Source organism: Saccopteryx leptura, chromosome 3, assembly GCF_036850995.1.
Source record: "Saccopteryx leptura isolate mSacLep1 chromosome 3, mSacLep1_pri_phased_curated, whole genome shotgun sequence".
Lineage (NCBI taxonomy): Eukaryota > Metazoa > Chordata > Mammalia > Chiroptera > Emballonuridae > Saccopteryx > Saccopteryx leptura.
The window spans coordinates 104,053,359-104,070,793 of NC_089505.1; the positions used below are offsets into that span (position 1 = coordinate 104,053,359).

The 17,435-nt window shown below is 39.9% G+C and overlaps 1 protein-coding gene across 5 annotated transcripts in view; it reads right to left on the reverse strand.

The window, feature by feature from the left end:
* EYA3 (EYA transcriptional coactivator and phosphatase 3) overlaps nucleotides 1–17,435 on the reverse strand; it is a 101,540-nt gene that overhangs the window by 23,769 nt on the left and 60,336 nt on the right. For 3 of the 5 annotated variants that reach the window (XM_066375593.1, XM_066375592.1, XM_066375590.1), the window contains 5 exons: nucleotides 13,992–14,077; nucleotides 9,100–9,283; nucleotides 8,112–8,251; nucleotides 2,233–2,316; nucleotides 547–636 (listed from right to left, as the gene is read on the reverse strand). In XM_066375593.1, coding sequence (XP_066231690.1) covers nucleotides 547–636; nucleotides 2,233–2,316; nucleotides 8,112–8,251; nucleotides 9,100–9,283; nucleotides 13,992–14,077 — 584 coding nt within the window. The remainder of the gene's footprint in view (nucleotides 1–546; nucleotides 637–2,232; nucleotides 2,317–8,111; nucleotides 8,252–9,099; nucleotides 9,284–13,991; nucleotides 14,078–17,435) is intronic. The other 2 variants (XM_066375595.1, XM_066375591.1) reach the window with 1 other exon arrangement.

Here is a 17,435-nt window from a genome sequence, read left to right on the forward strand (position 1 = left end):
CCAAAAAATTCACCAAGAAGCTCTCAGTGTTTCCTACTTTTCCTTGTACCTAACTAAGCTGACTCTTGATATCAAGGCTAACCTATACATGGAAAGTTAGCATGTATAAAATGTAATGAGTTACAGCAGTCATTTATAGATTTGACAAATCTAGAGATTCCTTTAAGAAGGCAAAATTGAAGAACAGTCAAATAGACTTAGAAACACAAATAATCAAACCCACCTTATATATTACTTAATATATATGAATAAATTGAAATGTTGGTTTATATATCAGTGTTTTGCCTAATGGGTTGGCATTTCCCTTGAGCCAGATCCAGAACAAAAATCAAATTTTCTGAGCCAACAAAATTGAGGGCCAGAACCAAGACCATGGTGATTTAACCAAGGCACCATTCGTGCAAGACTGTATAGATCTGAATGGCCTCCTGGCCTCTCCATATCCACCCTAACTGCATTTCCTCTACATACAATAAGCACAGGTACAAGAAATAGTTACTGAACAAAATGTTTCACTGAAGCACAGAAACAATTTTAAATGCTTACCTCTAAGTCATTGAAAAATAGATGTGTATCAGCCACTTCAAAAATCATTTCTTCCATAGTTAAACCTGAGCCAATCACTACTGTTGGGTCCTAGAAAACAATAAGAGAAAAATCTGCTTAACTTGGTACTCACAGCACTGGTTCTGACTCTTGAATGTTTCACAGTTATTTTGGGTCAAGGACAAAACAGCACATACACAATAGTGCTTCCAACTACTACTGATGCAGTGTCGCCCACAGTTATAAGAATTAGGAATCGTGAAAAGGTAAAAATTTCAGGATTTTTAATTTCTAGAAAACTAAATCCACTTTAAAAAAAACCTTGGCCCTGGCCTGTTGGCTCATCGGTAGAGCGTCAGCCTGGCGTGCGGGGGACCCGGGTTCGATTCCCGGCCAGGGCACACAGGAGAAGCACCCATTTGCTTCTCCATCCCCCCCCCCCTTCCTCTCTGTCTCTCTCTTCCCCTCCCGCAGCCAAGGCTCCATTGGAGCAAAGATGGCCCGGGCGCTGGGGATGGCTCCTTGGCCTCTGCCCCAGGCGCTAGAGTGGCTCTGGTCATGGCAGAGCAACGCCCCGGAGGGGCAGAGCATCACCCCCTGGTGGGCAGAGCCTCGCCCTGGTGGGCGTGCCAGGTGGATCCCAGTCGGGCGCATGTGGGAGTCTGTCTGACTGTCTCTCCCCGCTTCCAGCTTCAGAAAAATACAAAAACAAAAAACAAAAAAACAAAACCTTAATTTTGGGGGAAATTCTGTTTCAGGAGAAATTCTAACTACTGCTAAAATAGTGGTACTGTAACACCCATTCTCTTACACACACACACACACACACACACAAATATAACATCAGAAGTCAGTTATCTGAAAATCTCAACAACCAGGAAATAAGTAAACAAAGATTAAAGAGTCAAAATATTTGCAGGAAAAGCAATGCACTAAGCTTTTCCTTTTTTCCCAATGTACTTAAAGCCTCATTTAGAGGCTCTATGCTCTTATTTTATAAACAGCCAAACTATATAGTGTATGAGTTTGCCAGTCTATATACTGAAAGCCTATGGAAATTACTTTGAACAGAAACTTTAGTGACAATAAGAAATAATTGGGAATAGTAAGAGAGCAAAAGCAGATATTTTTATAAAATGTATTCATAGAAACAAAAAAATAGCAGTCTGAAGGTTATTTAGAGTAGAAATATATAGGTAACAGCTCAAAAACAGCTCATCCTTCTATTAAAACTGATGTTTATACTGATGGCTAAATAAGTTAAATTCTGCTTAGTCTACCTAATTTAAGAAAGTATATAATCTATTTTGGAAAGATATTTTATATTTTGAATTTACATACTTGGCATATACTCAGCTAAATGAGTGCTCAGTTTGGGCTGCTGAAGTAACCTAAGGGACAACAGACTGGTCTCTGGAAGACATAATCCTGAGCCTCTACTCTGTTTTGAGTAGCATTCCCATATTTCATTTATACAAAATACCACTCTCAAAGAACTTCTGCTTGCAGCACTTGTCCCACATCTAGTCTCCAGTTTTATCAACTGCCTGGTACAAAACATTATAAATTTAACATGGAAAGTTAAAGGCCAACAGAGTAAGCTGGAGGTAGCAGAGAAATTGATTTTGGTTACCTGCCCGTATAGTAAGGAGAAGGATGGTTACAACAAAGGAAGATTCAAATTACCTTTCCATACTTCTGGGCATAGGATCCAGTAAGAAGGGAGTGGAAGATGATGATGGTTTCATCCAAGTCCCACAAAAATACCCGCTGAGGGAAAAAAGACATAAAAATAATGAGTGAACATCTTTTCTAATCACAATGGAATAAAGCAAGAAATCAAATAAAACAAGAAAACTAGAAAAGTCACAAATATGTGAAAATTAAACAACACAATCTTAAATAACCAAGGATGAAGAAAGAAATCACAAGTGAAATGAGAAAATACCTTGAGATGAATGAAAATAACACAACTAAACAAAATTTATGGAATGTGGCCTGACTAATCAAGCAGTGCTATTAGGTACAGTACAGCTGAAAATGCAGACCTTAAAGCAGGGGTCCCCAAACTTTTTACACAAGGGGCCAGTTCACTGTCCCTCAGACCATTGGAGGGCCGCCACATACAGTGCTCCTCTCACTGACCACCAATGAACAGGTGCCCCTTCCGGAAGTGTGGCGGGGGGGGGGGGGGAGCAGATAAATGGCCTCAGGGGGCAACATGCGGCCCACGGGCCGTAGTTTGGGGACGCCTGCCTTAAAGAGTAAGATCTGAATAGCCTAACTGTACAATTTAAGGGACTACAAAAAACCCACAGAGGAAGGAAATAGTAAAGTTAGAATGGAGATAAAAAACATAGAACAGAAAAATAATAGAGGAAATCAACTAAAAGTTGGTTCTTTGAACAGATCTACAAAATTGATAACTTTTAGCTAGACTAAGAAAAAGACTCAAATTACTAAAATCAGAAATACATTACTGCCTGACCTGTGGTGGCGCAGTGGATAAAGCGTCGAGCTGGAAATGCTGAGGTTGCCAGTTCAAAACCCTGGGCTTGCCTGGTCAAGGCACATATGGGAGTTGATGCTTCCAGCTCCTCCCCCCTTCTCTCTCTCTGTCTCTCTCTCCTTTCTCTCCCTCTCTGTCTCCCTCTCTGTCTCTCTCTCTCCCTCTCTCTCTCCTCTCTAAAAATGAATAAAAAAATTAAAAAAAAATTCATACAAGAAATGAACATTACTAATTTTATAGAAATAAAAGGGATTATAAGAGAATACTATGATTAGTTGTACACCGACAAATAACCTAGATGAAATGAACAAATTTCTAGAAAAACACAAAGTGTTAAAATGACTCAAGAAGAAACAGAAATTCTGAATAGGTCTTTAACTGGTAAGGTGGTTGGATCAGTAATAAAAAACATCCCAGGATGCCTGACCTGTCGTGGTACAGTGGATAAAGGGTCAACCTGGAACGCTGAGGTCAATGGTTCGAAACCCTGGGCTTGCCCAGGCTAGGCACATATGAGAAGCACCTACTACAAGTTGATGCCTCCTGCTCCTTCCTCCCCACTTTCTCTATCTCTCTGCCCTCTCTAAAATTAATTTTTAAAAAATCTTAAAAAAAAAATCACAGGAAAAACAATATCATAGGAAAGTAAAGCCCAAGACCAGATGGCTTCACTGGTAAATTCTACCAAACATTTAAAGAAGAATGAACACCAATCCTTCTTAAGCTCTTCCAAAAAGTTAAAGAGGAGGGAACACTTCCTAACTCAGTCTGTGAAGCCAGAATTATCCTGATATTAAAGTCAGATAAAGACACTACAAGAAAAAAAAAATCCTGTGGACCAACATATTTATGAACATTGATACAAGAATCCTTAACAAAATACTAGCAAACAAAATTCAGCAGCACATTATGAGACTGACGCCCTACCTACTGCGCTAACGAAGCACCTAAAATTCAGCAGCACATTAAAAGAATTATACATCATGACCAAGTAAGATTTGTTTCCAAAATGTAAGAATGGATCAACATACAATAAATCAATGTAATAAAAAAGTATATGGATAGACTAGGGAAGAAAAACCCACATGGTCATCTCAGTTGATGCAGAAAAAGCATCTGACAAAATTCAACACTTTCATGATAAACACCCAATAAACTAGAAATAGAATGGGATGTACTCAACATAATAAAGGCCATATGTGAAAAAACACAGCTAATATACTCAGTGGTAAAAGACTGAAAGCTTTACCCCTGAGATCAGGAATAAGACAAGTGTGCCTGTTCACACTACCTCTACTCAACATAGTACTGGAAAGTCTAGCCAGAATAAATTGGCAAAAACAGGAGAAAAAGGTTCCAAAATTGGAAAGGAAGAAGTAAAATTATCTTTGTTTGCAGATGACATGATCTTATACATATAAAATACAGTACTACAGAGTTCACACACACACACACACACACACACACACGCATACAAAATAAAACAAACAAACCAAAAACCTGTCAGAGCTAATAAGTGAATTCAGAAATTAGTTGATTTTCTGTACACTGTGATGAATAATTTTAAAAACAATTCCATTTACCATAGCATCAAAAGTATTTATAATAAAATACTTAGTAATAAATCTAAAGTGAGACTTGTACACTGAAAACTATAAAATACTGCTGAAGGAAATGAAAGTAGACCTAAATAAATGGAAAGCCACTCCATGTTTCAACATTGTTAAAATGACAATACTGCCCAAAGCAGTCTACAGAAATTCATGCAACACCTGTCCAAAATTCCAACAGTGGTTTTGTTTTTAAATTTTTTTGATTTTAGAGACAGAGGAAGAGAGAGACAGGAACATTGATCTGTTCTTGTATGTGCCCTGACTGGGGATCAAACTGGCAACCTCTGCACTTTGGGGTGATGCTTGTTAGCCATCTAGCCAGGGCACCAACAGTGTTTTCTAAAGAAATAGAAAAACTCATTCTAAAATTCATATAGAATCTCAAGGGTTCCCAAACAGCCAAAATACCCGTGAAAAAAAAAAACACACACAAAGCTGGAAGACTCACACTTCCTTATTTCAAAACTTACAACGTTACAGTAATCAAAACAATACTAGCATAAGAACAGACACATAAACCAAGAAACAGAAGAGAGACCGCAGAAATAAACCGTGACATATATGGGCAACTGATTTTTTTTTTTTTGACAAGGAAACCAAGACCATTCAATTGGGAAAGGAAATTCTTTCCAACAACAGATACTGGGAAAAATTAGATGTCCATGTGCAAAAGAATGAAATTAGAGCCTTACTTTATACCATATACAAAAATTAACTCAATATGGATCAAAGACCTAAACTTAAGAGCCAAAACAATAAAATTCTTGGGAGAAAACAGGTGGGTATGTTCATAACCTTGTATTCTTAGGTATAACATCAAAAGCACAAGCAATGAAAGAAAAACAATTTCATAAAACTTTTGTGCAACAAAGAATACTATCAAGAGAGTGAAAAGACAATCACAGAATGGGAGAAAATAGTTGTACATCATATATCTGATAAGGGATTAATATACAGAATATATAAAAAATTCCTAGGCCCTGATGTTTTCCTCAGTGGACAGAGCATTGGCCAGGCGTGTGAACGTCCTGGGTTCGATCCTGGTCAGAGAACAAAAAAGCAATTTCTACTTCTCTTTCCCTTCTCTCTTTTCTCTCTCTTCCCCTCTTGCAGCCAGTGGCTCAAATGGTTCAAGCATCAGCCTGAGGCGCTCAGGATAGCTTGGTTGGTCATAGTGTCAGCCCCAGGTGCTGAGGATAGCTCAGTTAATTCAAGCATCGAACCCAGATGGGGTTGCCGGGTGAATCCCAATCAGGGTGCATGTGGGAGTCTGTCTCACTATCTCTCCTCCTCGCACTTAAAAAAGAATTCCTGAAACTCAATAAAAAACAACCCAATTAAAAAATGAGCAAGGGATTTGAACAGACATTTCTCCGAAGAAAATAAACAAATGGCCAATAAATACATGAAAAAATGTTCAATATTATTGATCATTAAGAAAATGCAAATCAAAACCACAAATGAGATCCCACTTTATATCTGTTAGGATGTCTATTACCAAAAAAATGGGAAATAAGCATTGGTGAGGATGTGGAGAAACTGAAACCCTCATGCATTGCTAATAGGAATGTAAAACTATGGAAAACATTCTGGTAGTTCCTCAAAAAGTTAAATATAGAATCACCATACGATCCAGCAATTCTACTCCTAAGTTTTCTCAAAATAATTGAAAAGAAGGACTCAAAGAGATACCTATACAACAATGTTCATAGCGGCATTATTCATAGTAACTCAAAGGTGAACAGACTTCAGGTGTCCTTCAATAGATGAATGTATAAACAAAATGTGGCCTGACCAGGTGGTGGCACAGTGGATAGAGCATCAGATTGGGATGCGGGGGACCCAGGATGGAGACCCCAAGGTCGTCAGTTTGAGCGCGGGCTCATTGGCTTGAGCACAGGCTCACCAGCTTGAGCATGAGGTCCCTGGCTTGAGTGTAAGATCACTGACATGACCCCATGATCACTGGCTTGAGCCTAAAAGTCACTGGCTTAAAGCCCAAGGTCACTGGCATGGCCTGAGCCCCTGGTCAAAGCACATATGAGAAGCAATCAATGAACAAGTAAAGTGACATAACTATGAGTTGATGCTTCTCATCTCTCTCCCTCCTGTCTCTCTCTAGCTAAAAAAAAAAAAAAAAAAGCAAATACTAAGTTAAGTACATTTTACCACAATTTTCAAAAATAAGTGAGTTCTCTCTCCATTTTTCCTGAGAAATACATAGGACTTTATTTTATTTTTTTCTTTTTCTTTCCAAGAATAAAGTGAAAGACTCCGGCCTGGCCTGTGGTGGCGCAGTGGATAAAGCATTGACCTGGAACGTTGAGATTGACAGTTGGAAACCCTGGGCTTGCCCGGTCAAGCACATATGGGAGTTGATGCTTCCTGCTCCCCTCCTTCTCTAAAATGAATAAATAAAATCTTAAAAAAAAAATTTAATAAAGTGAAAGACTCCAAATACAGCTTCAGCTTACCTATATCTTCAGAACATCAATGGACTCACTTTTTTTTTTTTTTACACAGTAGTTTCTTTAATCTTTAAATCTATTTTTTATTTTATTTTATTTTTTTAAATTTATTTATTTATTTATTTATTCATTTTAGAGATGAGAGAGAGAGACAGAGAGAGAGAGAGAGAGAGGAGAGATAGAGAGAGAGAAGGGTGGGAGGAGCTGGAAGCATCAACTCCCATATGTGCCTTGACCAGGCAAGCCCAGGGTTTTGAACCGGCGACCTCAGCATTTCCAGGTCGACGCTTTATCCACTGCGCCACCACAGGTCAGGCAATGGACTCACTTTTAAATAGAGCTTTTCCCTTATTAAATGATTATAGAAAAGTTGAAAAAAGCAAAAGGATTAATATCAAAACTTCACTATTAGTAGTTTGTATGACTTTTAGTCTTCTTAATAATGAAGCCACAAATGTATGCCCATAGTAAATTCTTACAGTGCTTAACTACAGAATAAATGAGTGTAAATCTCATTAATAAGTTACCAGATCTGGTTGTATGTTTCACAGAAACTTGGCCCAAAGCACTCTTAGTCCTCTCGTTTTACTTTGAGATTTTTGAACTGCGAATAGTATGACATTACTTGTGATACTCTCTGCTTTCTGAATATGATGTACTGTTCTTTTTGTTTCCCTCTGGAATATAGAGAACAGTTTGTTCTTCCCCTTAAAGAGGTACCTGGTTACTTAAATTCAGAAAAGATTTCTGATACTTTTCATAAAAGCATCTGAAGTGACATGGAAAGCTATGGGCATAGAGAAATGTGTTTTTACATTTCTGTTTTCACTTGGCCAACTCAGTTTCTCCTGCCCAGGAATTAAAGGGTACACAACACAGAACTACATTATCCCATGAGTTTCAGATGTATGTTTGATGAACTTAAGAAATGAGGGAAAAACAAAGTAGGTAACTCAAATGAATTTCTTCCCATACTTCTAGTTCACTGTCCTGGGAAGAGCTGGCATCAGCTTTCCTCTTGCCCCGGTTCTTTCCAGTCATGTTTTTCCTGGACTGGTCATCAGCATCTTTACTTGGTGTAGTCTGGGACAAAGATGGGCTTGCAGATGGGTCTACTGGAAAGGAAAAGCAAGACATCAATTGCTAGTAGTCACAGGCTATGAGAACCAGAGCAGGAAGAGGGTTAGCAGGATTCCTGCCCTTCAGAATCATACTGCAGCAAGAAAGGATGAAAAACCAAACTTTAGGTAATCTGGGAATGTTGAACTGGGCATTGAACATCAACAGCTCCTGACATCGCCAAGAGAGTTATAACTAGAATTTATAATTGCCTCCTAATGAAAGAACACACCTATGGAGTTGTTTAGCCTAAATAAATAAATAAATGAACCTGAATCTGATTTACGTTTCTAGATCAGTATTTCTCAACCTGGCACAATTAACATTTTGGGCCAGATGACTGTTGTTGTTAAGTGTACTATGCACTGTAGGATGCCTGGTTAAGCAGCGTCCTTAGCCTCTATACTCTACATGCCAGGAGCACCGCCACCCAGTGTCACAACCAAAATTTTATCATACATTGCCAGAAAAAGTTAAGAATTACCTGAGGCTGAACAGCAGTCCAAAATATTCAGACTAAAACTGGAGTTCTTTAACCTTTATAAAATGTGTCATGAGTTTGAAGTTCCTTGTGACAATCATGTTAAATCTATAGGGAGGGTGGAATGGGAGTCAAATACAGTCTTTTCATTCTTGGTAGTTTTCTGTTTGCAGTATCAGGTATTGCATTCAGCCTGCCAATGAATGTTTCTAATGTTTAAATTAGAATGGCTCTAATATTTAATACTCCTGAGAGAGAAAGCCAATAGCACTGTAACAACTTAGACCAAAAAAAAGTAATCTTTACCATTACCTGTTGGATGAAGTACCCTTAAGCCAAAGTTTTTAGAGCTGTGGTGCTTACCAGAGGAAAGTCTCTGTGTTGCAGGTGCAGGGGCCATGACACTAGGCTTCTCCGTCTGGTATGTGGTTGCTGCTAATGTGCTACTCTCAGCATCACTGTTACTTTGGCCTGTGACTCCAAAGCTGGAGCTGGGGTAGCAGGCCTGATACTGACTCTGACCAAGGATGGTATAGGTGGGATAGTCCTGTAGACCAAAGGGTTCAAGGGAGGAAAACAAGACTTCAGAAAAAGCAAAACATTAATTTCAATAGAAGAGACTTTCATGTCCCTCTTATTCATAATTCTTTTCTTAAAACATTAATTTGACTTCTCATTTGCCTATCTGTATCTTCCACTTAAACAAATGATTTTCAAAATGTACTCTGTTGGAAACCTAAGAGTCGAGAGGGGATGGCTTAGGGCTGTCTGGGACTAGGGGAAGGCTTAGAGGGAAAGGTCCTAAGCATTCTACACACAATGTCCCTTTTTCTACTATATTAGCTCTTCTTTTCCCTATTTTATGTAATAAATTTCTGAATAGCCTGACCAGGCGGTGGCGCAGTGGATAGAGCGTCGGACTGGGATGTAGAGGACCCAGGTTCGAGATTCCAAGGTCGCCAGCTTGAGTGCAAGCTCATCTGGTTTGAGCAAAGCTCACGAGCTTGGACCCAAGGTCGCTGGCTTGAGCAAGGGGTCACTCGGTCTGCTGTAACCTCACGGTCAAGGCACATATGAGAAAGCAATCAATGAACAACTAAGGTGTCGCAATGAGCAACGAAAAACTAATGATTGGTGCTTCTCATCTCTCCGTTCCTGTCTGTCTGTCCCTGTCTATCCCTCTCTCTGGCTCTGTCTCTATTAAAAAAAAAAATTCTGAATAAATATCTGCATGGAATTCTTTTTTTTTTTTTTCTGTATTTTTCTGAAGCCGGAAACGGGAGAGACAGTCAGACAGACTCCCGCATGCGCCCGACGGGCGCCCAGCACGCCCACCAGGGGGCGACGCTCTGCCCACCAGAGGGCGATGCTCTGCCCCTCCGGGGCGTCGCTCTGTTGCGACCAGAGCCACTCTAGCGCCTGGGGCAGAGGCCGAGGAGCCATCCCCAGAGCCCAGGCCATCTTTGCTCCAGTGGAGCCTCGGCTATGGGAGGGGAAGAGAAAGACAGAGAGGGGGAGGGATGGAGAAGCAGATAGGTGCTTCTCCTGTGTGCCCTGGCTGGGAATCGAACCCGGGACTTCTGCACACCAGGCCGACGCTCTACCACTGAGCCAACCGGCCAGGGCTCTGCATGGAATTCCTTTTTTTTTTTTTTTTTCCTGAAGCTGGAATCGGGGAGAGACAGACAGACTCCCGCATGCGCCCGACCAGGATCCACCCGGCACGCCCACCAGGGGGCGATGCTCTGCCCACCAGGGGGGCGATGCTCTGCCCCTCCGGGGCAGCGCTCTGCTGCGACCAGAGCCACTCTAGCGCCTGGGACAGAGGCCAAGGAGCCATCCCCAGCGCCCGGGCCATCTTTGCTCCAATGGAGCCTCGCTGCGGGAGGGGAAGAAAGAGACAGAGAGGAAGGAGAGTGGGAGGGGTGGAGAAGCAGATGGGCACTTCTCCTGTGTGCCCTGGCTGGGAATTGAACCCAGGACTTCTGCACGCCAGGCCGACGCTCTACTACTGAGCCAACCAGCCAGGAGCTCTGCATGGAATTCTTAAAGGAAGATCCCTTTAAGAAGTTTATAAACCACTGCACAAAATGGTTATGCTTTTAAGGACAGAGAACTTTAAAAAAAAAAAATCACATATCCTACATTAAAGTTTCCCAGTTTAAATATTGAGCACCTTTGCCTGACCTGTGGTGGTGCAGTGTATAAAGCGTCAACCTGGAATGCTGAGGTCGCCAGTTTGAAAGCCTGGCTTTACTCAGTCAAGGCACATAGAGAAGCAACTATTACAAGTTGATGGTTCCTGTTCCTACCTCACCTTTCTCTCTCACTCTCTTTTCTCTAAAATCAAAAAGATATTTAAAAAAAAAAAAACCCTGAGTATCTTTCTAAAATAATCAAGTTTTCTTTAAAATATTAGAGTAAACCTTTTTATGATTTTATGAGCACATACTTGTCAAAAGTTATCAAATTGTACAATTTAAATCTGTAAAGTTTATTGTATGTCAATTATACCTTAATAAAGTTATTTTAAAAAATGTATGACACAAAGCTCAAAAACACACCATAAAAAATTCCACTGATGATGATGTTAGTGACAGTAGGAAGACACTAACTGATCAGGCCAATTATAAAGAGTACACATCCATCTACCACGGAGAGAGAGAGAAAGAGAGAAAGAGTACATGGGTGGGAAAAGAATATTAAAGAAAAGACTAAGTCATACTAGTACTCAAGGGAATTAAGAATTTAGCAGAGGCTAAGACAAAAACATTTCCAACAAATTGGCAATAAATGATATGCCAAATGAGTGAAGTATGGAGAAAGAAAACTATCACTGAAGATGTGGTAGTCAGGGAGTTTTCTGAGATAAATAGGCAGAAGGAATAAATATATAAATAGGCTCTGAAAGCCAGATCAGGCAGTGGCACAATGGGTAGAGCATCAACTCGGGACGTTGTGAACCCAGGTTTGAAACCCTGAGGTCCTCGGTTTTAGTGCGGGGTTGCTGGCTTGAGCCTAAAGGATGCTGGCTTGAAGCCCAAGGTCACTGGCTTGAGCAAGGGGTCACTGGCTCAGCTGCAGACCCCCAATCAAGGCACATATGAGAAAGCAATCAATGAACTAAAGTGCCTCAACAACAATTTAATGCTTCTCATCTCTTTCTTTCTGCCTGCCTGTCCCCCCACCCCCCTTAAAAAGGCTCTGGAAAGGTTTTATTTAAGGGGTCAGAGATGTTGAGTTTGACTGAAAGGATCTCTGTTGGCTTGAATGACTTCTTAAGGAATTTGACTTGGTCCCAGGTTCGATTCCTGGTCAGGGCACACAGAGTGACTATCTGCTTCTCTACCCTTCCCACTCCTCTTCTCTCTCTCTCCCTCTCTTCCCCTCCTGCAGCCATGGCTCAATTGGTTCAAGCAAGTTGGCCCTGGGTGCTGAGGATGGCCTCAGGTGCTAAAATAGCTCGGTTGCCGAGCAATGGAGCAATGGCCCCAGATAAGCAGAGCATTGCCCAGTAGGGGGCTTGCTGGGTGGATCCTGAGTGGGGCACATGTGGGAGTCTGTCTCTCTGCCTCCTCACCTCTCACTTACTTAAAAAAAAAAAAAAAGCAATATCACTTGGATTCTTTAGGCAATGGTGATTAGCTTATGTGGGGACAAGGAAAAGGGGATTATCAAACTCAAATCAACAAATAAAAATAGAAAAAGATAATAAGCAGGTGAATGCAGGATAAAAAGTGGTATTTAGAAAAAAATTCAATAGTGTTTTAGAAAATGGACAAACAGCAAAAATGGGAGATGAGATGAATAGTTAAATACAGTAATTCAGGATTAAAGAGGGGAAAAACAAAACAAAACACAGAAAATGGTAGCACCAATGCAAGAGAAAGAATTCCAGAAATGGCTGGATTAGGGATGAATGAGAAAAAAAAACTGCAAATGACTGGTTTAGGCCTAAGTTTATTAAAAAAAAAAATTATTTCATTGCCTGATCAATGGTGGTACAGTGTATAGAGCCTTGACCTGGGATGCTGATGACTCTGGTTCGAAACCCTGAGGTCACTGGCTTGAGTGCAGACTTGTGGGCTTGAAGCCCAAGGTCATTGGCTTGAGCAAGGGGTCACTGGCTCAGCTTGAGACCCCAGGTCAAGGCAAGTATGAGAAACAATCAATGAACAAAATGAACAACTAAAGTGAAGCAACTACAAATTGATGCTTCTCATCTCTCTCCTCCCTCTCTCTCTCTCTCTAAAAAAAAATATCTCATTGACAAGAACTGAAAAGTCAGAGAGAAGTAGTTTTACTGTTGGAGAACAAGGAGACAGAATAAAGGGAGAATGAAAGGCTGATTTTAGATATGGCAAACTTAGCAGGACATTAAAGGAAAAATGTCCACGAATCAGCAGGAAGCCTATAGATTCCATAAGATTATGACTAAAATCTTATTTCAGAGGTAGTAAATGGATATTATGAATGTGGTTAAACATTCCAGGAGATGAAAAGCATGTGGAAAACTAAATAGAAACTGTCCATGATAGAAGACAGGACCAAAAGGAATAACTAAGAAAGAGAGAGAAAGTTGTACCCTGAAGAATGCCAGGTACATAGAGGGAACTCAATAAATATTTGTGGACTAAAAGAATAACAAATGCAGGAATGAACATTTAAAAAAATGAACCAGAATAGCAGTATGTTAACTGCAACCAGAAAAAAGATCCATGGATACAGTGGTTGATAATACTAATTGCTGCAGATACGACAAATAAAAACATAACAACAAATGCACTGATGATATTACCAGTGATCTGCGCATAAAACATTAATAGAATAATCAAAACCAGACCCCAAAGAATTCACAAAGGAATGAGTGCCTAAATAAAAAAGTGGAAGCAATAGTTTTTCATTCCACAAATATTTATTATGTGCCTTTCATGTGAGGGTCAGGCATTTTCATGAACTCTGGGAATATATAAATGAACAAAGTAGAAAAATCTCTGCCCTCATGGAGGCAGAAACACGCACAGTAAAAGGGAGCAGGTAAAACCTTATCACTGAGAGGCTTTGCAGAGAAATGAGAGAAACTGGATGGTAGCCCGAGAAACCACCCACGGTACTGGTTTTCAGGGCATCCAGAAGGGTCTCTCCACAGTCCATACTGGTTGATTCTTAGATTGGCAAACTGACCAGGAAAAGAAGAGAGAAAGAGCTAGCTAGATAAACCATATCAAATAGGATGAATAAAAGGAGCACCATACCTGGTTTGAGATGCTGGAAACTGCTGCTGCTGGAATATTGGCAATAGTAGATGAAGTGGATATCAGGCTGGCATTTGTGCTTGAAGCTATGAAGGATGAGTGTTAAGAAGTATTAAAGATATAATGTAAAAGGCTAGAAGAAATTAAAAATATATTGTATCTTAAACAGATCTACAAGAATATAGAGAATATTAGCAAAGGAAATAAATATTGGTTTTGTTCTTTTACATGCTATACCATAATTTAGACTTTATTAGATAAAACAGTTCAAACATTATTCTGTTTTGACTTGAGTTTTCAACTATTCCTAATAAAGTCCTAAAAGGATATATATATTTATACAATGAACTGGTTCATGTTAATGATACCAATAAAATCAAAAGCTAAACGAAATAACTGCAGTCCATATTCTCTGGCAGTTGAAAAATGACTCACCTGCAATGTGGCCTATTGACATTCAGGAGAAACAATAAGAGCTCTGGTAAATCTATACATAAACCCTACACTACTGTATTTATTGTCACTTGTCCCAAAGCATGCCTTTCCTAATGCAACATAATTACTCTGAGAAAGAGACATGGTCTTCCAAATTCTAAATTACTTGCAATTACTTTTTGGGCACTACTCAAATAATGAATTATTAATGTAGATCAACAAACAACATGATCTGGCATTTAAAGATATTACCAATGAGCCTGAAAAAATTCAGAAAATATTAAATATATTTCTGGCCAGGCAAAAATGTACCTGTAAGTTAATTAGGCTGTCTATCTTAAGATAAGGAATTTGGGTTAAGTTTTCCATACTCTTCTATCACAAATTCCACTAGGGTTTTAATCAAATCCTCAGTGACTAGTATGTGCCCCAGAGGATTTTTTCAGGTGGACAATGTAACTGAGATTGAGGTACTGGTCTTGAATTACTCTTACTCAATTATTATAAGCACTCTTAGACATGGTTCCCATTGCAGTCACAAACACCATAACACTTCAGCATCAGGTAGACCTGACTACCTGACTACCTAGGCCATTAGCAACAAAGTCCTCAGGAAAGTTAATAGAAAAACCTCCATTAAGTGAGGCAAACTCTCCCTCTTGGAAGCACGCCCATACCTTTCTTCCCTATCAGGCATGCATCTCCTAAACTATAAGGGTTCCCAAGAAACTTGCAACCAGGGGAGCAATGGTCAGCAGCAGCTTGTCCCAGGCTCACCCCCTGAACTTACTATCTTCAAGGTCCCTTTTTCTCTGACTTCCCAGTGAGCCAAAGCAGCCTGGCCTAGGCACTGTCCTGTTGCTGCTTCTGTCCTAAGCCCTTCCTTGTTTCACTGTCCCCACCTTTAATAAATGTACTTTCAAAATTAAAAAATATTAAAAACAGAATTAGTTGAATAAATGCAGCAAAAACTTTAGCGTACTGGTCAAAAACAGAGGAAAATTTTTATCCCTTTCTTCAAGGGAACTTTGCTTAGAAGAAATTATATAAGAGATTAAGGTAAATTAGATATGAAGAACCTGGGACAAAGAAGAGTTAAAGTAATTTGTCCACAGTCATGGAGCTAGTGGTAGATAGATAGTTGAGATGACAAAGCTGGGATCTCCCAATTCTTTATCAGTTGCAGATTTAAAAACAAAAGCAGACACAATAAGATATGCAACAAAAGGTACAAATTTAGAGGCTCAAATAAAATTCAAGCGGTAACTCCTATTGCTATATAGCTGAAGGCTATTAACTTTCCAAATGACAATGGCATACTCAACTGTTTTTGGCTAAGTCTCCACTCCTGTTTTGACAATGGAGCTGTGAAATCATAAGACAAAGCATCTGAGAACCATGGCCCACTAGAGGTCCACCTAATACAATCAATACAGAGAGCTCTAATCAGAAGACTTTAGTTATAGAACTGTGAGGCAGAGCTGTATTCAATGACACTGCCCCAAAGCTGAAGGGTTTATGGCAAAAAAAGTTGTTGCAAGAGTTAGTTTCTACCCATCCTTTAATTTTATATATGTCTCTCCACCACCCTTGCTCACCCTTTCAAGTCACTCAAAACCAGAGAGGCTCTTCCTTACTGGGGGACCTTTGCAATATTCTCTGCCTGGACTGTTGTCCTTCCGTGTCCCCTTTCATCCTCCCAGCATGATGGCGTCTCCTCCCTAGAGAGACTCCCTGACTCCTCTATTAAAACTAACTCCTTTCTTGTTAACTCAATCATAGAAACTTCTTTATTCCTTTCAGAGCACTTTTCAAAATCTATTTATTTACCTGCTTGTTTTTTTATCTCCTCTACTCATCTGTAAGCTTCATGAAGGTAGAATCTTAATATCTTATTCATTATCTCTAATATCTGCGCAAAGCACCTGGCCTACAGAAGGTGATGCTCAGTAAATACTTGTGGGATTCATTTACATCTTGTATACATGTATAACTTGGTAGAACTCATGTATAGCATATCAAGGTCATCAAAAACAAGTCAAATCTGAAAAACTATAATCAAGAGGAGCCTAAGGAGGCATGGCAATTAAACGTGGTATCCCGGATTCTGGAACAGAAAAAGGACATCAGGTAAAAACTAAGGAAATATGAAAAAACTATGGACCTAGTTAATAATAATGTACCAATATTAGTTCACTAATTGTAACAAATGCTCCAATCTTCTATAAGATCAGGGGTCCCCAAACTTTTTACACAGGGGGCCAGTTCACTGTCCCTCAAACCATTGGAGGGCCGGACTATAAAAAAAACTATGAACAAATCCCTATGCACACTGCACATATCTTATTTTAAAGTAAACAAAACAAAACAAAACGGGAACAAATACAATATTTAAAATAAAGAACCAAAAAAATAAATAAATAAAATAAAAAACAAGTAAATTTAAATCAACAAACTGACCAGTATTTCAATGGGAACTATGGGCCTGCTTTTGGCTAATAACGAGATGGTCAATGTGCTCCTCTCACTGACCACCAATGAAAGAGGTGCCCCTTCCAGAAGTGTGGCAGGGGCCGGATAAATGGCCTCAGGGGGCCACATGCGGCCCGCGGGCCGTAGTTTGTGGACCCCTGTATAAGATGCTAATAACAGCGGAAACTGTGTACAAGGTGGGGGGATATATGTAACACTCTGTACCATATGCTCAATTTTTCTATAAATCAAAAACTATTGTAAAGAAATAGTCTATAAAAACATAAATCTGGGGCCTGACCAGACAGTGGTACAGTGCATGGAGTGTTGGACTAGGATGCGGAAGACCCAGGTTTGAGACCACGAGGTCGCCAGCTTGAACGCGGGCTCATCTGGTTTGAGCAAAGCTCACCAGCTTTGCCAAGGTCGCTGGCTCGAGCAAAGGGTTACTCGGTCTGCTGAAGGCTCGCAGTCAAGGCACATATGAGAAAGCAATCAATGAACAACTAAGGTGTCGCAACAAAAAACTGATAATTG